General features: G+C 57.0%; 3 protein-coding genes across 3 annotated transcripts; all 3 read left to right on the forward strand.

Moving 5' to 3' along the window:
- The first annotated feature begins 15 nt into the window (after window positions 1-15).
- LOC141725984 (uncharacterized) lies at window positions 16-21,854 on the forward strand. The gene is made up of 5 exons (XM_074530149.1): window positions 16-35; window positions 435-744; window positions 893-2,215; window positions 20,626-20,829; window positions 21,021-21,854. Exons 1-3 carry the CDS (start codon window positions 16-18, stop codon window positions 2,123-2,125), a joined length of 1,563 nt encoding a protein of 520 aa, XP_074386250.1. The 3' UTR covers window positions 2,126-2,215; window positions 20,626-20,829; window positions 21,021-21,854.
- LOC141725954 (uncharacterized) lies at window positions 2,939-8,937 on the forward strand. Its single transcript, XM_074530114.1, is given in 3 exon segments — window positions 2,939-3,071; window positions 3,316-5,800; window positions 7,703-8,937. Coding segments are annotated over 2 exon segments (3,489 nt in total). The 5' UTR covers window positions 2,939-3,071; window positions 3,316-3,324; the 3' UTR covers window positions 8,716-8,937.
- LOC102062681 (uncharacterized) lies at window positions 9,283-21,854 on the forward strand. The gene is made up of 5 exons (XM_074530115.1): window positions 9,283-9,744; window positions 9,957-11,539; window positions 16,438-19,396; window positions 19,595-20,829; window positions 21,021-21,854. Exons 2-4 carry the CDS (start codon window positions 9,966-9,968, stop codon window positions 20,342-20,344), a joined length of 5,283 nt encoding a protein of 1,760 aa, XP_074386216.1. The 5' UTR covers window positions 9,283-9,744; window positions 9,957-9,965; the 3' UTR covers window positions 20,345-20,829; window positions 21,021-21,854.
- Window positions 21,855-23,122: the final 1,268 nt, after the last annotated feature.

Consider the following 23,122-nt stretch of genomic DNA (forward strand, 5'->3'; position numbering starts at 1 on the left):
GATGACGATGTGGACATGGGGGGATCTTCCAGGGGGTGAGGGGTATGCTGGGCCAGAGGGAATTGAGGGTTCCTGGGACAGATTTGGGGTTTCCTCCTGGCTTTGGGAACCCAACGCTCCCCATTCCCTGTCCCCATTCCCATTGCCGGTCCTTATCCCCAGTCTGGGTCCCCATTCCCGGTCTCCATTCCCTGTCCCCATTCCCGGTCCCTGTCCCCAATACTGGTCCCCATTTCGTGTTTCCGTTCCTGGTTCGCATTCCCGGTCCCCATTCCCTGTCGCCAATCCCGCTCCCTGTCCGCACTTCCGGTTCCATTCCCATTCCCGCTCTCCATTCATTGTCCCGATTCCCGGTCCTCATTCCCGGTTCCTGTTCCTATTCTCTGTCCCCATTCCCGGTCCCCATTCCCGCTCCGCTCTCTCCGGACGTTCAGCACCCCCCCAACAAGGCGTCACCGAGCAAACCCCGCTCACCTCCCTCCCACCAATCCGAACGTGCGATCGCTCCCTGATTTGCATAACCACGCCTTCGCTCCCCGCCTCCTTTTGGGTGCCGGCGCTGCCCGGGCCGGACTCGGAGCGGAGGAGGAGCGGGAGGAAGAGGAGGGGGAGAAGGAGAAGAAGGAAGAGGAGGGACAACGGAACAGGAACACCGCGGGGAAGAGGCGACCTAACACCACGCGGTTCCCCAGCTCCATCCGCAGCTTCCCCGGCCCCGCCGGCATCGCCGCCCGGAGCCCGCAGGTGAGCGGAGAGGGGGAGCTGGGCCCGACCCCATCGCGGGGGGCTCCGGGAGGGCTTTTGTGGGGAGCAGGGGAGGCAAATCCCATCGTGTCCTTGTCCCCATGGGGGCAAATCCCATCGTGTCCTTGTCCTTGCTCCCCCCGAGCAGGAGCTGAGCATGGAGAGCAGCGAGGAGCCGGTGGCAGAGGCCGTTTGGAGCGGCTCCACGGCTCGGCAGGGAGAAGCCAACGGGGAGGAGAAGCCGCGGAGATCCCTGAGCAGGAGGGGCTGCAAAGGCAGAGCGCGGGGATCCGAGGGGGAAAGAGCCAGCCTGGGCCATGGAGGGGCTCAGAGATCCGAGCTGGGGCCCCGTGAGCAGCTCCAGGGTGGGGAGGAGAAGCCCCACAAGTGCTCCGAGTGTGGGAAGAGCTTCAAGCAGAGATGCTACCTCATGCGTCATTGTAGAATCCACACGGGGGAACGACCCTACGAGTGTGATGTGTGCAACAAGATGTTCTTGAGCAGCTCCAATCTTCGTAGTCACCAGTGGGTTCACACCGAGGAGCGGCCGTTCTGCTGTCCTGATTGTGGGAAGGGATTCAGACACAAGTCCGACCTCATCGTCCACCAGCGTATCCACACCAGGGAGAGGCCCTATGAGTGTCCACAGTGTGGGAAGAGATTCAGAAAGAGGTCCAGCCTGACTGTCCACCTGAGGAGCCACACCGGGGAGAGGCCCTTTGAGTGTGATGAATGCCATCAGAGGTTTTACAGCAGCGCCCATCTGGTCCGTCACCAGCGCATTCACACCAACGAGCGGCCATTTTGCTGTCCCGATTGTGGAAAGGCATTCAGGGAAAGGTCCAGCCTCGTGATCCACCAGCGAATCCACACCGGGGAGAAGCCCTATGAGTGTGGGGAGTGTCGGAAGAGCTTTAGAGATAGCTCCACCCTTTCAGCCCACCTGAGGAGCCACACGGGGGAACGACCCTACGAGTGTGACCAGTGCCAGAAGAGCTTTATGAGCAGCTCTGATCTCCTGGTGCACCAGCGCTCACACACGGACGAGAGGCCCTTCCAGTGCCCCGACTGCGGGAAGCGCTTCAACCGCGTCTCCACCCTGAACAAGCACCGGCGCATTCACACCGGGGAGAGGCCCTACGAGTGTGGTCAGTGCCAGATGAGGTTCCTGAGCAGCTCCGAGCTCCTCAGCCACCAGCTCATTCACAGCGAGGAGAGGCCGTTCCACTGCCGTGACTGCGGGAAGGGCTTCAGGCACAACTCTACCCTCATCACCCACCGGCGCATCCACACTGGGGAGAGACCCTACCAGTGTCCCCAGTGTGGGAAGAGCTTTACCACAAGCGGCACCATGAACAGACACCAGAAGAGCCAGCACTGAGGGCAGCCCTGGTTGGGAAGAGCTCCGTGCGCTGCTCCAGCTCCATCGCACACGGGAGGATCTGCTCTGGATGGTCCCCAGTGAGCCCAGGTGGGCAGAGCTCCTTTGACTCCTGCTTGCCGCACACCTGGCTGGGGGCTCCACATCCACCTGGCTCCTCGTGGCCTGGATTTTCTTTTTATTTCTCTTTGTTGTTTTCATAAACGTTTCTAAGTCCGAGGCTAATAATAAAGACGTTGAACCAAGACGAGGATGTGGACATGGGAGGATCTTCGGGGGGATGAGGGGTATGCTGGGCCAGAGGGAGTTGAGGGTTCCTGGGACAGATTTGGTGCTTCCCCAGAACTTAGGGCTCCCCATGGTCCCCATTCCCTGTCCCCATTTCCATTCCCGCTCCTTATCCCCAATCTGTCTCCCTAATACTGGTCCCCATTCCCTGTTCCCATTCGCTGTCCCCAGTCCCGCTCCCTGTCCGCATTTCCGGTTCCATTCCCATTCCCAGTCCCCATTCCTTGTCCCGATTCCCGGTCCCTGTTCCCATTCCCGGTCCCCATTCCCGGCCGCTGTCTCCGGACGCTCCAACTCCCCCCCGCAGTGACGTCACCGAGCAAACCCCGCGCTCCACCCTCCCACCAATCCCAGCGCGCGATCGCTACGGGATTTGCATAACCACGCCCTTCTTCCCCGCCGGCTTTTGGGGGCCGGCGCTGCCCGGGCCGGACTCGGAGCTGAGGAGGAGCGGGAGGAAGAGGAGGGGGAGGAAGAGGAGGGGGAGGAGGAGGAGGGACAAAGGAAAAGGAGGGACAAAGGAGGAGGAGGGACAAAGGAAGAGGAGGGACAACGAAACAGAAACACCGGGAGGAAGAGGCGCCCCAACACCACGCGGTTCCCGCGCTCCGGCCGCAGCTGCCCCGGCCCCGCCGGCATCGCCGCCCGGAGCCCGCAGGTGAGCGGAGAGGGGGAGCTCGGCCCGACCCCATCGCGGGGGGCTCCGGGAGGGTTTTTGTGGGGGGCAGGGGGGGCAAATCCCATCGTGTCCTTGTCATCGTGGGGGCAAATCCCATCGTGTCCTTGTCCCCACGGGGGCAAATCCCATCGTGTCCTTGTCCCCATAGGGGCAAATCCCATCGTGTCCTTTTCCCCACGGGGGCAAATCCCATCGTGTCCTTGTCCTTGCTCCCCCCGAGCAGGAGCTGAGCATGGAGAGCAGCGAGGAGCCGGTGGCAGAGGCCGTTTGGAGCGGCTCCACGGCTCGGCAGGGAGAAGCCAACGGGGAGGAGAAGCCGCGGAGATCCCTGAGCAGGAGGGGCTGCAAAGGCAGAGCGCGGGGATCCGAGGGGGAAAGAGCCAGCCTGGGCCATGGAGGGGCTCAGAGCTCAGAGCTGGGGCCCCATGAGCAGCTCCAGGGTGGGGAGGAGAAGCCCCACAAGTGCTCCGGGTGTGGGAAGAGCTTCAAGCGCAGATCCTGCCTGATTGTGCACCAGAGAACCCACACGGGATCTGAGGGGGAAAAACCCAGCCTGGAGCAGGGTCAGAGCTCAGAGCTGCGGGTCCAAGAGCAGCTCCAGGGTGGGGAGGAGAAGCCCCACAAGTGCTCCGAGTGTGGGAAGAGCTTCAGGTGTAGGTCCAAACTGACTGTCCACCTGAGGAGCCACACCGGGGAGAGTCCCTTTGAATGTGCTGAATGCCATCAGAGGTTTTACACGAAGGCCGATCTCGTAAGTCACCAGCGCATTCACACCAACGAGCGGCCATTTTGCTGTCCTGATTGTGGAAAGGGATTCAGGGAAAGGTCCAGCCTCGTCGTCCACCAGCGAATCCACACCGGGGAGAAGCCCTATAAGTGTGGAGAGTGTGGGCAGAGCTTTAGACATTGTTCCACCCTTTCAGCCCACCAGAGAACCCACACGGGGGAACGACCCTACGAGTGTGACCAGTGCCAGAAGAGGTTTGTGAGCAGCTCTGAGCTCCTGGTGCACCAGCGCTCACACACGGACGAGAGGCCCTTCCAGTGCCCCGACTGCGGGAAGGGCTTCAACCTCGTCTCCACCCTGAACAGGCACCGGCGCATCCACACCGGGGAGAGGCCCTACAAGTGTGATCAGTGCAATAAGAGGTTCCTGACCAGCACCAACCTCCTCCATCACAAGCTCATCCACACCGGGGAGAGGCCGTTCCACTGTCAAGACTGCGGGCAGAGCTTCAGGCAAAAGTCCACCCTGAACAAGCACCGGCGCATCCACACCGGGGAGAGGCCCTACGAGTGTCCCCAGTGTGGGAAGGGCTTCAGACACAGCTCCACCCTGAGTGCCCACCTGAGGAGCCACACCGGGGAGAGGCCCTATGAGTGTGGGGAGTGCGGGAAGAGCTACACGTCCAAGCACCACCTGATTTGCCACCAGAGGAGCCACACGGGGGAGCGACCCTACCAGTGTGACCAGTGCAAGAAGAGGTTTGTGAGCAGCTCTGATCTCGTGGGGCACCAGGGCTCACACACGGACGAGAGGCCCTTCCAGTGCCCCGACTGTGGGAAGGACTTCAAAAGAGTCTCCCACCTCTACAGGCACCGGCGCATCCACACCGGGGAGAGGCCCTACGAGTGTGATCAGTGCAATAAGAGGTTCCTGACCAGCACCAACCTCCTCCATCACAAGCTCATCCACACCGAGGAGAGGCCGTTCCACTGCCGTGACTGCGGGCAGAGCTTCACATGCAACGCCCGCCTCAACAGGCACCGGCACATTCACACCGGGGAGAGACCCCACCAGTGTCCCCAGTGTGGGAAGGGATTCACAAACAGCTCCCATCTGACTGTCCACCTGAGGAGCCACACTGGGGAGAGGCCCTACAAGTGTCCCCAGTGTGGGAAGAGCTTCATAGACAGCTCCAGCCTGACTGTGCACCTGAGGAGCCACACCGGGGAGAGGCCCTACAAGTGTGATCAGTGCCAGAAGGGCTTTTACACCTCGTCTGATCTCCTCAGTCACCACCGCATCCACACGGACGAGAGGCCCTTCCGCTGTCCCGATTGTGGGGTGGGATTCAAACACAACTCCCACCTCATCGCCCACCGGCGCATCCACACCGGGGAGAGACCCTACCAGTGTCCCCAGTGTGGGAAGGGCTTCAGAGCGAGCTCCCACCTGACTGCCCACCTGAGGAGCATCCACACCGGTGAGAGGCCCTATGAGTGTCCCCAGTGTGGGAAGAGCTTCATCCAGAGCTCCAGGCTGACTGTCCACCTCAGAAGCCACACTGGGGAGAGGCCCTTCAAGTGTGATCAGTGCCAGAAGGGCTTTTACACCTCGTCTCATCTCCTAAACCACCAGCGCCTCCACACGGATGAGAAACCTTTCCGCTGTCCCGATTGTGGGGTGGGATTCAAGCACAGCTCCCACCTCACCGTCCACCGGCGCATCCACACCGGGGAGAGACCCTACCAGTGTCCCCAGTGTGGGAAGGGCTTCACCCACAGCTCCCACCTGACTGTCCACCTGAGGAGCCACACTGGGGAGAGGCCCCAGGAGTGAGATCAGTGCCCGAAGAGGTTTCAGAGCAGCTCCCATCTCCTCAGTCACCAGCGCATCCACACCGAGGTGAGGCCGTTCCGCTGCCGTGACTGCGGGAAGGGCTTCAGGCTCAGCTCTGCCCTCATCAGGCACCGGCGCATCCACAGCAGGGAGAGACCCCACGAGTGTGATCAGTGTGGGAAGGGCTTTTCTAAAACCTCCACTTTGACCGGACACCTACAGAGGCAGCACTGAGGGCAGCCCTGGGTGGGAAGAGCTCCGTGCGCTGCTCCAGCTCCATCTCACACGGGAGGATCCGTGCTGGATCATCCCCAGTGAGCCCAGCTGGGCAGAGCCCCCTTGATCCCTGTTGAGAAGACACCTGGCTGGGGGCTCCACATCCTCCTGGCTCCCCGTGGTCACCTGAGCTCATCCGCAGTCCAAGATCAGAAATCCATTATGGAGAGCACATTTGTCAACTTCTGACCCCAGAAAAAGTTTTTCTGTCATTTTTTCCGTAATTTTTTCCATGAGGGGGATGCTGGGTCCATGGAGTTGAAGGTGCCTGGGACAGATTTGGGGGCTCCTCAGGGCTTTGGGCACCCCAGGCCCAGCAGCTCCATCTGGGGCAGCAGATCAAGGACCCCCTGCCCTGGCAGTGTCCCCACGTCCTCCCGTCCTGGTTCCTGCTGTCCCCTGTCCAGGATCCTGCTCTCATCCGAGTCCAGATCCCATTCCTGGTTCAATACTTGATCCTGTCCCATATTCTCTATCAGGTTGCCATTCCCGTATTCCCTGTCCCTTTCCCATTTTCCGATTCCAGTTCCCAGTTCCCATTCCTCTATTCCCTGTCCCGTTCCCATTTTCTGATTCCTGATCCCAATCCCGGCCCCTCTCCTGTATTCCCAGTCCAGTATTCACGCTCCTGTCACAGATATATTTTATTAAAATATTTTTTCCTTAGGATCTTTTTCTCTTTAGAAGCTGAGAGACCTCAAGAACGAAATTTAAACACTAATTATCTGGTGCTGTGGAATGGTGCCATTTCATCTTTGATTGGTCTCATGTGGTTGTTTGTAATTAATGGCCAGTCAAAGCTCAGCTGTCTCAGACTCTCTGGTCACTCACAAGATTTTATTATCATTCCTTTCAAGCCTCCATATGAAATCCGTTTCTCTATTTTTTTTGAGTTCTAATATAGCATTTTCTTCTAATATAGTATATCAATAATAAAATAATAAATGAGCTTTCTGAAAATGATAACACGGAGTCAAAACTTTAATCTCTTCCCCCATCCTGGGAGCCCTGAGAACACAACAGGGTCCCTTTTCCTTCCTGGTCCCTGTCCCCATTCCTGGTCCCGATTCCCGGTCCCGGTCCCAGCCATGACGTCAGCGAGCAAACCCTGCGCTCCTCCCTCCCACCAATCCCAGCGCGCGATCGCTCTCAGATTTGCATAACCACGCCCTCGCTCCCCGCCTGCTTTTGGGTGCCGGCGCTGCCCGGGCCGGACTCGGAGCGGAGGAGGAGCGGGAGGAAGAGGAGGGGGAGAAGGAGAAGGAGAACGAGGAGGGACAAAGGAAGAGGAGGGGCAACGAAACAGAAACACCGGGGGGAAGAGGCGCCCCAACACCACGCGGTTCCCGCGCTCCGGCCGCAGCTGCCCCGGCCCCGCCGGCATCGCCGCCCGGAGCCCGCAGGTGAGCGGAGAGGGGGAGCTGGGCCCGACCCCATCGCGGGGGGCTCCGGGAGGGTTTTTGTGGGGGGCAGGGGAGGCAAATCCCATCGTGTCCTTGTCCCCGTGGGGGCAAATCCCATCGTGTCCTTGTCCTTGCTCCCCCCGAGCAGGAGCTGAGCATGGAGAGCAGCGAGGAGCCGGTGGCAGAGGCCGTTTGGAGCGGCTCCACGGCTCGGCAGGGAGAAGCCAACGGGGAGGAGAAGCCGCGGAGATCCCTGAGCAGGAGGGGCTGCAAAGGCAGAGCGCGGGGATCCGAGGGGGAAAGAGCCAGCCTGGGCCATGGAGGGGCTCAGAGATCCGAGCTGGGGCCCCGTGAGCAGCTCCAGGGAGGGGAGGAGAAGCCCCACAAGTGCTCCGAGTGTGGGAAGAGCTTCAAGCGCAGATCCTGCCTGATGCAGCATTGCAGAATCCACACGGGGGAGCGACCGTACCAGTGTGACCAGTGCCAGAAGAGCTTTAGGAGCCGCTCAGAACTCGTGGTGCACCAGCGCTCACACACGGACGAGAGGCCCTTCCAGTGCCCCGACTGCGGGAAGCGCTTCAAAAGCGTCTCCCACCTCAACACACACCGGCGCATCCACACCGGGGAGAGGCCCTACGAGTGTGGTCAGTGCGAGAAAAGGTTTGACAGGTCCTCCCATCTCCTCCGTCACCAGCTCATTCACACCGAGCTGAGGCCTTTCTACTGCCCTGACTGCGGAAAGGGCTTCAAGCAGAACAGCACCCTCATCTCCCACCAGCGTATCCACACCGGGGAGAGACCCTACAAGTGTGATCAGTGTGGGAGGAGCTTCAGGTGTAGGCCTGAACTGACTGTGCACCTGAGGAGCCACACCGGGGAGAGGCCCTACAAGTGTGATCAGTGCCAGAAGAGCTTTTACACCTCGTCTCATCTCCTCAAGCACCAGCGTATCCACACCGGGGAGAGGCCCTACGAGTGTGAGCAGTGCCAGAAGAGGTTCGTGAGCAGCTCTGAGCTCCGCCGTCACCAGCGCATCCACACGGACGAGAGGCCCTTCCGCTGTCCCGAATGTGGGGTGGGATTCAAAGAGAAGTCAACCCTCGTCACACACAGGAGGATCCACACCGGGGAGAGGCCCTACAAGTGTGATCAGTGCCAGAAGAGCTTTTACACCTCGTCTGATCTCCTTGTGCACCAGCGCATCCACACGGATGAGAAACCCTTCCGCTGTCCTGAATGCGGGGTGGGATTCAAGCACAAGTCAACTCTGGTCACACACAGGAGGATCCACACCGGGGAGAGACCCCACAAGTGTCCCCAGTGTGGGAAGGGCTTCACCACAAGCGGCGGCATGACCAAACACCTACAGAGCCAGCACTGAGGGCAGTCCTGGGTGGGAAGAGCTCCGTGAGCTGCTCCAGCTCCATCCCACACTGGATGGTCTGTGCTGGATGATCCCCAGTGAGCCCCGGTGGGAAGAGCCCAGGTGATCCCAGTTTGGAGGACACCTGGCTGGGGGCTCCACATCCACCTGGCTACTCGTAGCCTGGATATTCTTTTTTTTTCTCTTTGTTATTATTCTACATGTTTTTAAATCCAAGATTAATAATAAAGATATCTAACAAAGATGAGGATGTGGACATGGGAGGATATTCCAGGCGATGAGGGGGATGCTGGCCCGGGGGGGTTGAGGGTTCCTGGGACAGATTTGGGGTTTCCTCCTGGCTTTGGGAACCCAACGGTCCCGATTCCCTGTCCCCATTGTCGGTCCTTATCGCCAGTCTGGGTCCCCATTCCCGGTCTCCATTCCCTGTCCCATTCCCGCTCCCTGTCCCCAATACTGGTCCCCATTTCGTGTTCCCGTTCCTGGTTCGCATTCCCGGTCCCCATTCCCTGTCCCCAATTCCGCTCCCTGTCCGCACTTCCGGTTCCATTCCCATTCCCGGTCTCCGGTCCCTGTCCCCATTCTCGGTCCCCATTCCCGGTTCCTGTTCCTATTCTCTGTCCCCATTCCCGGTCCCCATTCCCGGTCCCCATTCCCGTTCCGCTCTCCCCGGACGCTCCAGCACCCCCCCCAACATGGCGTCACCGAGCAAATCCCGCGCTCCTCCCTTCGACCAATCGCAGAGCGCGCTCGTCCTCAGATTTGCATAACCACGCCCTCTCCCCCGCCGGTTTTTGGGTGCCGGCGCTGCCCGGGCCGGACTCGGAGCGGAGGAGGAGCGGGAGGAAGAGGAGGGGGAGAAGGAGGAGGAGGAAGAGGAGGGACAAAGGAAGAGGAGGGACAAAGGAAGAGGAGGGACAAAGAAAAAGAAAGAGCGGGAGGAAGAGGCGCCCCAACACCACGCGGTTCCCCCGCTCCGGCCGCAGCTGCCCCGGCCCCGCCGGCATCGCCGCCCGGAGCCCGCAGGTGAGCGGAGAGGGGGAGCTGGGCCCGACCCCATCGCGGGGGGCTCCGGGAGGGTTTTTGTGGGGGGCAGGGGAGGCAAATCCCATCGTGTCCTTGTCCCCACGGGGGTAAATCCCATCGTGTCCTTGTCCCCATTGGGGCAAATCCCATCGTGTCCTTGTCCCCGTGGGGGCAAATCCCATCGTGTCCTTGTCCTTGCTCCCCCCGAGCAGGAGCTGAGCATGGAGAGCAGCGAGGAGCCGGTGGCAGAGGCCGTTTGGAGCGGCTCCACGGCTCGGCAGGGAGAAGCCAACGGGGAGGAGACGCCGCGGAGATCCCTGAGCAGGAGGGGCTGCAAAGGCAGAGCGCGGGGATCCGAGGGGGAAAGAGCCAGCCTGGGCCATGGAGGGGCTCAGAGATCCGAGCTGGGGCCCCGTGAGCAGCTCCAGGGAGGGGAGGAGAAGCCCCACAAGTGCTCCGAGTGTGGGAAGAGCTTCAGGTGGAGATCCAACCTGATGCAGCATTGCAGAATCCACACGGGGGAGCGACCCTACGAGTGTGACCAGTGCCAGAAGAGCTTTTTGAGCAGCTCTGATCTTGTGGTGCACCAGCGCTCACACACGGACGAGAGGCCCTTCCAGTGCCCCGACTGCGGGAAGCGCTTCAACCGCGTCTCCACCCTGAACAGGCACCGGATGATCCACACCGGGGAGAGGCCCTACGAGTGTGATCAGTGTGGGAAGGGCTTCAAGCACAACAGCAACCTCATCACCCACCAGCGTATCCACACCGGGGAGAGACCCTACAAGTGTGATCAGTGTGGGAAGAGCTTCAGGTGTAGGCCTGAACTGACTGTGCACCTGAGGAGCCACACGGGGGAGCAGCCCTACCAGTGTGACCAATGCCAGAAGAGCTTTATGAGTAGCCGTGATCTCCTGGTGCACCAGCGCTCACACACGGACGAGAGGCCCTTCCAGTGCCCCGACTGCGGGATGGGCTTCAAAACCGTCTCCCACCTCCACAGGCACCGGCGCATCCACACCGGGGAGAGGCCCTACGAGTGTGATCACTGTGGGAAGGGCTTCAAGCACAGCAGCACCCTTATCATCCATCAGCGTATCCACACCGGGGAGAGACCCTACGAGTGTGATCAGTGTGGGAAGGGCTTCAGAGACAGCTCCAGCCTGACTGTCCACCTGAGGAGCCACACCGGGGAGAGGTCCTACAAGTGTGATCAGTGCCAGAAGGGCTTTTACACCTCGTCTGATCTCCTCAAGCACCAGCGCATCCACACGGATGAGAGGCCCTTCAGCTGTCCCGAATGTGGGGTGGGATTCAAAGAGAAGTCAACCCTCGTCAAACACAGGAGGATCCACACCGGGGAGAGACCCTACAAGTGTGATCAGTGCCAGAAGGTCTGTTCCACCTCGTCTGAAGTCCTCATGCACCAGCGCATCCACACGGATGAGAAACCCTTCCGCTGTCCCGAATGTAGATTGGGATTCAAGCGCAAGTCAGGTCTGGTCAAACACAGGAGGATCCACACCGGGGAGAGACCCCACAAGTGTCCCCAGTGTGGGAAGGGCTTCACCTCCAGCTCCCACCTGACTGTCCACCTGAGAACGCACACCGGGGAGAGACCCTACGAGTGTGATCAGTGTGGGAAGCGCTTCAGACACAGCTCCGGCCTGACTATCCACCTGAGAATGCACACTGGGGAGAAGCCCTACGAGTGTGATCAGTGTGGGAAGCGCTTGAGACACAGCTCCGGCCTGACTGTCCACCTGAGGGGCCACACTGGGGAGAAGCCCTACGAGTGTGATCAGTGCCAGAAGAGTTTTGTGAGCAGCAGCGAACTCCGCAAGCACCAGCTCACCCACACTGGGGAGAAGCCCTACAAGTGTCCCCACTGCGAGAAGAGCTTCTCCAGGAACTTCGCCTTGGCCAAGCACCAACGCACCCAGCATTAGAGTCCACCCTCGGTGGGAAGAACTTTGTGATCTGGTCCAGCTCCAATGGTCTCAGAGCTCTGGGTGATCCCAGGTGGGCAGAGCACAGGTGATCCCTGTTTGGAGCACACCTGGCTGGGGGCTCCACATCCTTCTGGCTCCCCGTGGCCTGGATTTTCTCTTCATTTCTCTTTGTGCTTTTTAAATCTGAGTTTAGAAATAAAAGATATTAAACGAAGACGAGGTTTGGGACATGGGGGCATCTTCCAGGGGATGAGGGGGATGCTGGGCCAGAGGGAGTTGAGGGTTCCTGGGATGGATTTGGGGTTTCCTCAGGACTTTGGGCACCCCATGGTTCCCATTCCCAATCCCTCTCCCAACTCTCGGTCCCCATTCCCGGTTTCCATTCCCGGTCCCCTTTCCCATTCCCTGTCCCCATCCCCGCTCCCTGTCTGCATTCCCGGTTCCATTCCCATTCCCTGTCCCCATTCCCACTCCCTGTCTGCATTCCCTGTCCCCATTTCCCATTCCCTTTCCCCATTCCTTGTCCCCATTCCCGCTCCGTGTCTGCATTCCTTGTCCCCATTTCCCATTCCCTGTCCCCATTTCCCATTCCTTGTCCCCATTCCCGCTCCGTGTCTGCATTCCCTGTCCCCATTTCCCATTCCCTGTCCCCATTCCCGCTCCGTGTCTGCATTCCCTGTCCTCATTTCCCATTCCCTGTCCCCATTTCCCATTCCCTGTCCCCATTCCCGCTCCGTGTCTGCATTCCCTGTCCCCATTTCCCACTCCCTGTCTGCATTCCCTGTCCCCATTTCCCATTCCCTGTCCCCTTTCCCATTCCCTGTCCCCATTCCTTGTCCCCATTCCCATTCTCGCTCCCCTCTCACTGAACGCTCCGCCCCCCCCAAACCCGGCCACGACGTCACCGAGCAAACCCCGCGCTCCTCCCGCCCACCAATCGCAGCGCGCGATCGCTCCTGGATTTGCATAACCACGCCCATTCAGGCCGGCCCCGCCCGGCGCTCTTCGCTCCCAGTTCCCTCCCAGCGCTCCCAGTATCGCTCCCAGCGCTCCCAGTATCGCTCCCAGTTCCCTCCCAGCGCGCCCAGTATCGGCCCCAGCGCTCCCAGTTCGCTCCCATCCCTCCCAGTATCGCCCCCAGCGCTCCCAGTATCGCTCCCAGCGCTCCCAGTTTCGGTCCCAGCGCTCCCAGTTCTCTCCCAGCGCTCCCATCGCTCCCAGTTCGCTCCCATTATCGCTCCCAGCGCTCCCAGTATCGCCCCCAGCGCTCCCAGTTCATTCCCAGCGCTCCCAGTTCCCTCCCAACGCTCCCAGTTCGATTCCAGCGCTCCCAGCATCGCCCCCAGCGCTCCCAGTTCCCTCCCAGCGCTCGCCGTTCATTCCCAGCGCTCCCAGTTCCCTCCCAGCGCTCCCAGTATCGCCCCCAGCGCTCCCAGTATCGCTCCCAGGGCAGAGAGGAGGGAGAGAAGGAGGAGCGGGAGGAAGAGGAGGGACAGAGGAGGAAGGAAAGGAGGAGCGAGGGCGAGAGGAGGAGGAAGAGGAGGTGGAGGAGGGACACGGGGGACCAGGAGGAGGAGGAGGAGGGACACGGGGGACCAGGAGGAGGAGGAGGAGGAGGAGGAGGGACACGGGGGACCAGGAGGAGGAAGAGGAGGGACAGAGGAAGAGGAGGAGCGGGAGGAAGAGCGGCCGCATCAGCCCCGGAGCGCGCAGGTGAGCGCGGATGGGGGAGCTCGGTCTTACTGGGAGCGCTGGGAATGAACTGGGAGCGATACTGGGAGCGCTGGGAGGGAACTGGGAGCGCTGGGAATGAACTGGGAGCGCTGGGAGGGAACTGGGAGCGCTGATTTATTATTTTGTATTAGTTATTATTATTTTATGGGGCTGATTTATTATTTTATGATGTATATTACATTAAAATTTATTATTTTATGATAGATATTATATAAAAAGAAAGTTATATACTAAAACTCTCTATATTATAATATATATTATCTAAAATATATTTTTATGATAGATATATTAAAATAAAAAATATTAATAGTATATATATATTAATTAGAATTATAGTTGTTATTTTATGATATATATTAAAAGATAATTATTTATTAAAACTATAGATATTAATATAGATCTTAATTAAAATTATATTTATTATTTTATATATATTATAATAAGAGAAAATTATATATAAAAACAATATGTCTTACTTTAAAATATATTCTTTATTTTATGATATATATTATATTAAAAGAAAATAATATAATTAAATTATATATATTAATATATTAATTAAAATGTGTTTATTATCTTTTTATATTGTTTTATATTTAAGGAGAATTATATATTAAAACTATACATATTAATATATTAATTTAAATTATATTTTTAAGATATATATTGTATTTAAAGAAAATAATTTAATAGAACTGTATGTATTAATATAGCTAATATTTAAAATTGTATATTTAAAGATATATATTATTTTAAAAGTAAATTATACATTAAAACCATACTAAAAATAGAAGGAAAGATTTCTTTAGAAGGCTCAAAAGGAAAAAATCCTGAAAGGAACGATAACAAAAGCTGCTGACCCTGAGAGAATCCGAGCCTGCTCCCCGTGATTGGCCATGAATTAGAAACAAATTAATTAAAAACAAATTAAAAACAACCAGTGCGGCCCAATCCCGGCCGCGCCTCTTGCATTCCGCAGCCGCAGATAATTCTTGTTTATCTTTTCCTCAGAGGCTCCTGAGCTGCTCAGGAGAGGGGAAAAAACCCTAAAAAAAGAGATTTTTCAGGAAATCTCGAGGAAGGCAAGGACCCTTTTAACCCTCTGTGTGCTGGGGCAGCTGCCAGCTCGGCCTGCGGGGGGCAAATGGGGGCGTGGGGGCAAATCCTGTCCTGGGATGGGGGCAAATCCCAAATGCCATCCTGAATTGTGGGGCAAATCCCTTCCTGAACTTGTGGGGTAAATCCCATCCTTAATTGTGGGGCAAATCCCAAATCCCTTCCTGAATTGTGGGGCAAATCCCATCCTGTCCTTGTCCTTGTGGGGCAAATCCCATCCTGAATTGTGGGGCAAATCCCAAATCCCACCCTTAATTGTGGGGTAAATCCCATGCTGGATGTGGGGCAAATCCCTTCCTGAACCTGTGGGGCAAATCCCATCCTGAATTGTGGGGCAAATCCCATCGTGTCCTTGTCCCCACGGGGGCAAATCCCATCCTGTCCTTGTGGGGCAAATCCCAAATGCCGTCCTGAATTGTGGGGCAAATCCCATCCTGAACCTGTGGGGGAAATCCCATCCTCAGTTGTGGGGCAAATCCCAAATCCCATCCTGAACTTGTGGGGCAAATCCCGTCCTTAATTGTGGGGCAAATCCCATCCTGAACTTGTCCCTGTGGGGCAAATCCCAAATTCCATCCTGTCCTTGTGGGGCAAATCCCATCCTGAATTGTGGGGCAAATCCCAAATCCCATCGTGTCCATGTCCCTGTGGGGGCAAATCCCATCATGTCCTTGTCCCCATAGGGGCAAATCCCATCGTGTCCTTGTCCTCGTGGGGGCAAATCCCATCGTGTCCTTGTCCCCATAGGGGCAAATCCCATCGTGTCCTTGTGGGGCAAATCCCAAATGCCGTCCTGAATTGTGGGGCAAATCCCTTCCTGAACCTGTGGGGCAAATCCCATCCTCAGTTGTGGGGCAAATCCCAAATCCCTTCCTGAATTGTGGGGCAAATCCCATCGTGTCCTTGTCCCCACGGGGGCAAATCCCATTGTGTCCTTGTGGGGCAAATCCCAAATGCCGTCCTGAACCTGTGGGGCAAATCCCATCCTCAGCTGTGGGGCAAATCCCAAATCCCATCCTGAATTGTGGGGCAAATCCCGTCCTGTCCTTGTCCTTGTGGGGCAAATCCCATCCTGAACTTGTGAGGCAAATCCCATCCTTAATTGTGGGGCAAATCCCGTCCTGAACTTGTCCTTGTGGGGCAAATCCCAAATTCCATCCTGTCCTTGTGGGGCAAATCCCATCCTGAATTTTGGGGCAAATCCCAAATCCCATCCTGTCCTTGTGGGGCAAGTCCCAAATGCCATCCTGAATTGTGGGGCAAATCCCAAATCCCATCGTGTCCTTGTCCCCATGGGGGCAAATCCCACCGTGTCCTTGTCCCCACGGGGGCAAATCCCATCGTGTCCTTGTCCCCACGGGGGCAAATCCCATCGTGTCCTTGTCCTTGTGGGGCAAATCCCAAATTCCATCCTGTCCTTGTGGGGCAAATTCCATCCTGAACTTCTGGGGCAAATCCCGTCCTTAATTGTGGGGCAAATCCTGTCCTGAACTTGTCCCTGTGGGTCAAATCCTAAATTCCATCCTGTCCTTGTGGGGCAAATCCCATCCTGAATTGTGGGGCAAATCCCAAATCCCATCGTGTCCTTGTCCCCATAGGGGCAAATCCCATCGTGTCCTTGTCCCCGTGGGGGCAAATCCCATCGTGTCCTTGTCCCCACGGGGCAAATCCCATCGTGTCCTTGTCCACACGGGGGCAAATCCCATCGTGTCCTTGTCCCCGTGGGGGCAAATCCCATCGTGTCCTTGTCCCCATGGGGCAAATCCCATCGTGTCCTTGTCCTTGCTCCCCCCGAGCAGGAGCTGAGCATGGAGAGCAGCGAGGAGCCGGTGGCAGAGGCCGAGCTGGAGGTCCATGAGCAGCTCCAGGGTGGGGAGGAGAAGCCCCACAGGTGCTCGGAGTGTGGGAAGAGCTTCAAGTGGAGATCATCCCTGATCCGCCACCACAGGATCCACACGGGAGAACGTCCCTACATGTGTGGGGTGTGCGGGAAGAGCTTCAACACCAGGTCCTACCTGATCGTCCACCAGAAGATCCACAACGGCGAGAGGTCCTACGAGTGCGGGCTGTGCGGGAAGAGCTTCAGCACCAGCTCCCACCTGATCGTCCACCAGAGGAACCACACCGGGGAACGACCCTACGAGTGCGACGTGTGCAAGAAGAGGTTCCAGAGCAGCTCCACGCTCCGTGGTCACCAGAGGATCCACAGCGAGGAGCGGCCGTTCCGCTGTCCCGACTGTGGGAAGGGATTCAGGGAGAACTCCACGCTCACCACCCACCGGAGGATCCACACCGGGGAACGTCCCTACGTGTGCGGGCAGTGCGGGAAGAGCTTCAGCACCAGCTCCTACCTGGTGGTCCACCAGAGGAACCACACCGGGGAGAGGCCCTACGAGTGCGGGGTGTGCGGGAAGAGCTTCAGCAGGAGCTCGCAGCTGATTGTCCACCACAGGAGCCACACTGGAGAACGTCCCTACGAGTGTCCTCAGTGCGGGAAGGGCTTCACCAACAGCTCCAACCTGATTGTCCACCAGAGGAGCCACGCTGGGGAGAAGCCCTACGAGTGCGAGCAGTGCAGTCGGAGGTTCAAGAGCGTCGGGGAGCTCGTGGTGCACCAGCGCTCACACGCGGAGGAGAAGCCGTTCCACCTTCTGGAGTGTGGGCAGACCTTCAGTGACAACTCCAAGCTGGTGAAAGCCCGGTTCATCCACAGTGAGGAGCGTGAGGAGAACTTCAGTGGGAGCTCCAGGCTGATTGTCCACCAGAAGGACCATGCTGAGGAGAACTTCAGTGAGAGCTCCAGCCTGGTCATCCACCAGAGGGACCATGCTGAGGAGTGCGAGGAGAACTTCAGTGAGAGCTCCAGCCTGGTCATCCACCAGGAGGACCATGCTGAGAAGAACTTCTGTGAGAGCTCCAGACTGATCATCCACCAGAAGGACCACACTGAGGAGAGGTGTGAGAACTTCAGTGGGAACTCCAGCCTGATCGTCCACCAGAAGGACCATGCTGAGGAGAAACCCTATGAGTGTCACAACTTCAGCAAGAGCTCCAGCCTGGTCATCAACCAGAGGAACCACACTGAGGAGTGTGAGGAGAACTTCAGTGAGAGCTCCAGGCTGATCATCCACCAGAGGGACCATGCTGAGGAGAACTTCAGTGGGAGCTCCAGGCTGGTCATCCACCAGAAGGACCACGCTGAGGAGAACCTCAATGAGAGCTCCAGCCTGATCATCCACCAGAGGGACCATGCTGAGGAGTGTGAGGAGAACTTCAGTGGGAGCTCCAGGCTGATTGTCCACCAGAGGGACCATGTTGAGGAGAGACCCTACGAGTGTGAGGAGAACTTCAGTGAGAGCTCCAGCCTGATCATCCACCAGAGGGACCATGCTGAGGAGTGTGAGGAGAACTTCAGTGGGAGCTCCAGGCTGGTCATCCACCAGAAGGACCACACTGAGGAGAGGTGTGAGAACTTCAGTGGGAACTCCAGCCTGATCGTCCACCAGAAGGACCAAGCTGAGGAGAAACCCTATGAGTGTCACAACTTCAGCAAGAGCTCCAGGCTGGTGATCCACCAGAAGGACCATGTTGAGGAGAAACCCTACGAGTGTGAGCAGTGCAGTCGGAGGTTCAAGAGCGTCGGGGAGCTCGTGGTGCACCAGCGCTCACACGCGGAGGAGAAGCCGTTCCACCTTCTGGAGTGTGGGCAGATCTTCAGTGACAACTCCAAGGTGGTGAAAGCCCGGTTCATCCACAGTGAGGAGCGTGAGGAGAACTTCAGTGGGAGCTCCAGGCTGGTCATCCACCAGAAGGACCATGCTGAGGAGAGGTGTGAGGACTTCAGTGGGAGCTCCAGGCTGATCATCCACCAGAAGGACCACGCCGAGGAGAACTTCAGTGGGAGCTCCAGCCTGGTCATCCACCAGAGGGACCATGCTGAGGAGAAACCCTACGAGTGTGAGAACTTCAATGAGAGCTCCAGCCTGATCATCCACCAGAAGGACCACACTGAGGAGAATTTCAATGAGAGCTCCAGGCTGATTGTCCACCAGAGGTCTGAGGAGAGACCCTACGAGTGTGAGGAGAACTTCAGTGAGAGCTCCAGCCTGGTCATCCACCAGAAGGACCATGCTGAGGAGTGTGAGGAGAACTTCAGCGAGAGCTCCAACCTGGTCATCCACCAGAAGGACCATGCTGAGGAGTGTGAGGAGAACTTCAGTGGGAGCTCCAGCCTGGTCATCCACCAGAAGGACCACGCTGAGGAGAACCTCAATGAGAGCTCCAGGCTGGTTATCCACCAGAAGGACCACGCTGAGGAGAACTTCAGTGAGAGCTCCAGCCTGGTCATCCACCAGAAGGACCACGCTGAGGAGTGTGAGGAGAACTTCAGTAGGAGCTCCAGGCTGATCATCCACCAGAGGGACCACGCTGAGGAGAAACCCTATGAGTGTGAGAACTTCAATGAGAGCTCCAGGCTGGTTATCCACCAGAAGGACCACGCTGAGGAGAACCTTAATGAGAGCTCCAGGCTGATTGTCCACCAGAAGGACCGTGTTGAGGAGAAACCCTATGAGTGTAAGAACTTCAATGAGAGCTCCAGCCTGATCGTCCACCAGAGGGACCATGCTGAGGAGAAACCCTACAAGTGTGAGAACTTCAATGAGAGCTCCAGCCTGATTGTCCACCAGAGGTCTGAGGAGAGACCCTACGAGTGTGAGGAGAACTTCAGTGGGAGCTCCAGCCTGGTCATCCACCAGAGGGACCACGTTGAGGAGAACTTCAGTGAGGGCTCCAGCCTGGTCATCCACCAGAGGGACCACGCTGAGGAGAACTTCAGTGGGAGCTCCAGGCTGATCATCCACCAGAGGGACCACACTGAGGAGTGTGAGGAGAACTTCAGCAAGAGCTCCAGCCTGATCATCCACCAGAAGGACCGTGTTGAGGAGAAACCCTATGAGTGTAAGAACTTCAATGAGAGCTCCAGCCTGGTCATCCACCAGAAGGACCATGCTGAGGAGTGTGAGGAGAACTTCAGTGAGAGCTCCAACCTGGTCATCCACCAGAGGGACCACCTTGAGGAGAGGCCCTACGAGTGTGCCCAGTGCCACCAGAGGTTCTACACCACCACCACGCTCCTCAAGCACCAGCGCAGCCACGCCGAGGAGCGGCCGTTTTGCTGCCCCGACTGCGGGAGGAGCTTCAAGAGCAGCTCAGCCCTGGTGGTCCACCAGCGCATCCACACCGGGGAGAGGCCCTACGAGTGTGACCAGTGCTGGAAGAGCTTCCACACCGCGTCCGACCTCCTGCTCCACCAGCGCGTCCACACGGACGAGAGACCCTTCCGCTGTCCTGACTGTGGGGTGGGATTCAAGCACAACTCCACGCTGGTCAAGCACAGGAGGACCCACACCGGAGAACGTCCCTACGTGTGCTGGCAGTGCGGGAAGAGCTTCAGCGCCAGCTTCAGCCTGATTGTCCACCACAGGACCCACACTGGAGAACGGCCCTACGAGTGTGGGCAGTGTGGGAAGAGCTTCTCGCAGAGCTCGGGGCTGGTGGCCCACCAGAGGTGTCACACCGGGGAACGGCCCTATGTGTGTCCCCAGTGCAGGAGGAGCTTCTCGCAGAGCTGTAACTTGGTCAAACATCGGTGCAGGGCGCGGGAGGAGCTCCAGGAGCTGCTGCAGGTCCGTGGTCCGCAGGAGAACCCAACGTGGATGGTCCCCGGTGGGCAGAACGCAGGTTTGGAGGACACCTGGGTGAAGGTTCCTCATCCACCTCAATTTGTCAACTTCTGATCCAGAAAAATCTCATTTTTCCATCTTTTGGTGGTGTTCAGCAACACCAGATAGCCTTGGAGGTCTTCTCCACCATGGGAGGATCTGCTCTGGATGGTCTCCAGTGAGCCCAGGTGGGAGGAACCCTCTTGGCTGAAGGTTCTACATCCTCCTGGATTTGTCAACTTCTGACCCAAAAAAATCTCATTTTTTTCCATCTTTTGGTGGTCTTCAGCAACACTTGAATGTCTTCTCCACCATCAATCCATCTCCCATGATGGATTGGTCCCCAGTGAGCCCAGGTGGGAGGAACCCTCTTGATCCAGGTTTGGAGGACACCTGGCTGAAGGTTCTACATCCTCCTGGATTTGTCAACTTCTGACCCAAAAAAATCTCATTTTTTTCCATCTTTTAGTGGTTTTAAGCAACACTAGATAGGTTTGGAGGTCTTCTCCACCATGGGAGGATCTGCTCTGGATGGTCCCCAGTGAACCCTCTTGATCCAGGTTGAGAAGACACCTGGCTGGGGGCTTCTCATCCTCCTGGATTTGTCACCTTCTGACCCAAAAAAAATTCTCATTTTTTCCATCTTTTGGTGGTCTTCAGCAACACTTGAATGTCTTCTCCACCATCAATCCATCTCCCATGATGGATGGATCCCCAGTGAGCCCAGGTGGGAGGAACCCAGGAGATCCAGGTTTGGAGGACACCTGGGTGAAGGTTCCTCATCCACCTCAATTTGTCAACTTCTGACCCAGAAAAATCTCATTTTTTCCATCTTTTGGTGGTTTTAAGCAACACTAGATAGGTTTGGATGTCTTCTCCACCATGGGAGGATCTGCTCTGGATGGTCCCCAGTGAGCCCAGGTGGGAGGAACCCTCTTGGCTGAAGGTTCTACATCCTCCTGGATTTGTCACCTTCTGACCAAAAAAAATCTCATTTTTTCCATCTTTTGGTGGTTTTAAGCAACACCAGATAGGTTTGGATGTCTTCTCCACCATGGGAGGACCTGCTCCGGATGGTCCCCGGTGGGCAGAACACAGGTTTGGAGGACACCTGGGTGAAGGTTCCTCATCCACCTCAATTTGTCAACTTCTGACCCAGAAAAATCTCATTTTTTTCCATCTTTTAGTGGTTTTAAGCAACACCAGATAGGTTTGGATGTCTTCTCCACCATGGGAGGACCTGCTCTGGATGGTCCCCAGTGGGCAGAACGCAGGTTTGGAGGACACCTGGGTGAAGGTTCCTCATCCTCCTGGATTTGTCAACTTCTGACCCAAAAAAATCTCATTTTTTCCATCTTTTAGTGGTTTTAAGCAACACTAGATAGGTTTGGATGTCTTCTCCACCATGGGAGGATCAGCTCTGGATGGTCCCCGGTGGGCAGAACCCAGGAGATCCAGGTTTGGAGCACACCTGGCTGAAGGTTCCTCCTCCTCCTCCTCCTCCTGGCTCCCCTGAATTTTCTTTTTATTTCTCTTTGTCCTTTCTAAATCTGAGGTTAAAAATAAAGATATTGAATGAAGACAAGGTTTGGGACATGGGGGGATGTTCCAGGGGGTGTTGGGTGCCTTGGAATGGGATCCCCCAAAATTCCTGGGACCCCCCAAATCCAGGGATCACACTGGATTGGGACCCCCCAAAATCCCCCAAATTCCTGGGACCCCCCCCAAAATCTCTGGGAGCCCCAAATTTTGGGATCTCTTTGCACTGGGACCCCCAAAATCCCCCAAATCCCTGGGAACCCCAAATTTTGGAATCTTCTTGAACTGGGACCCCCAAAATCCCCCAAATCCGGGGATCCCCCTGGACTGGGACCCCCCAAAATCCCTGGGACCCCCCAAACCAAGGGATCACACTGGATTATGACCCCCAAAATCCCTGGGACCGCCCTGGATTTGACCCCCAAAATCTTGGGATTCATCTGGACTGAGAGCCCCCCAAATTCTGGGATCCCTCTGGATTGGGACCCCCAAAATTATGGGATTGCCGTGGATGGAGACCCCCAAATCCCTGGGAACCCCCCCAAAATCTCTAGGAACCCCAAATTTCGGGATTTCCCTTTAACTGGGAGCCCCAAAATCCCCCAAATCCCTGGGAACCCCAAATTTTGGAATCTTCTTGAACTGGGACCCCCAAAATCCCCCAAATCCGGGGATCCCCCTGGATTGGGACCCCCCAAAATCCCCCAAATTCCTGGGACCCCCCCCAAAATCCCTGGGACCCCCCAAATCCAGGGATCACCCTGGATTGGGACCCCCAAAATCCCCCAAATCCCTGGGACCCCCCCCCAAAATCCTTGGGAACCCCAAATTTCGGGATCTCCCTGCACTGGGACCCCCCAAAATCCCCCAAATTCCTGGGAACCCCAAATTTTGGAATCTTCTTGAACTGGGACCCCCAAAATCCCTGGGACCTCCCCAAAATCTCCCAAATCCGGGGATCCCCCTGGACTGGGACCCCCAAAATTCTGGGATCCCCCTGGATTGGGACCCCCCAAAATCCCCCAAATCCCTGGGACTCCCCCCAAAATCCCTGGGACCCCCCAAATCCAGGGATCACCCTGGATTGGGACCCCCAAAATCCCTGGGACCGCCCTGGATTTGACCCCCAAAATCTTGGGATTCATCTGGACTGAGAGCCCCCCAAATTCTGGGATCCCTCTGGATTGGGACCCCCAAAATGATGGGATTGCCCTGGATGGAGACCCCCAAATCCCTGGGACCCCCCCCCCAAAATCTCTGGGAACCCCAAATTTCGGGATTTCCCTTTAACTGGGAGCCCCAAAATCCCCCAAA

Source organism: Zonotrichia albicollis, chromosome 32 (assembly GCF_047830755.1).
Source record: "Zonotrichia albicollis isolate bZonAlb1 chromosome 32, bZonAlb1.hap1, whole genome shotgun sequence".
In the NCBI taxonomy this organism is placed as follows: Eukaryota; Metazoa; Chordata; class Aves; order Passeriformes; family Passerellidae; genus Zonotrichia; species Zonotrichia albicollis.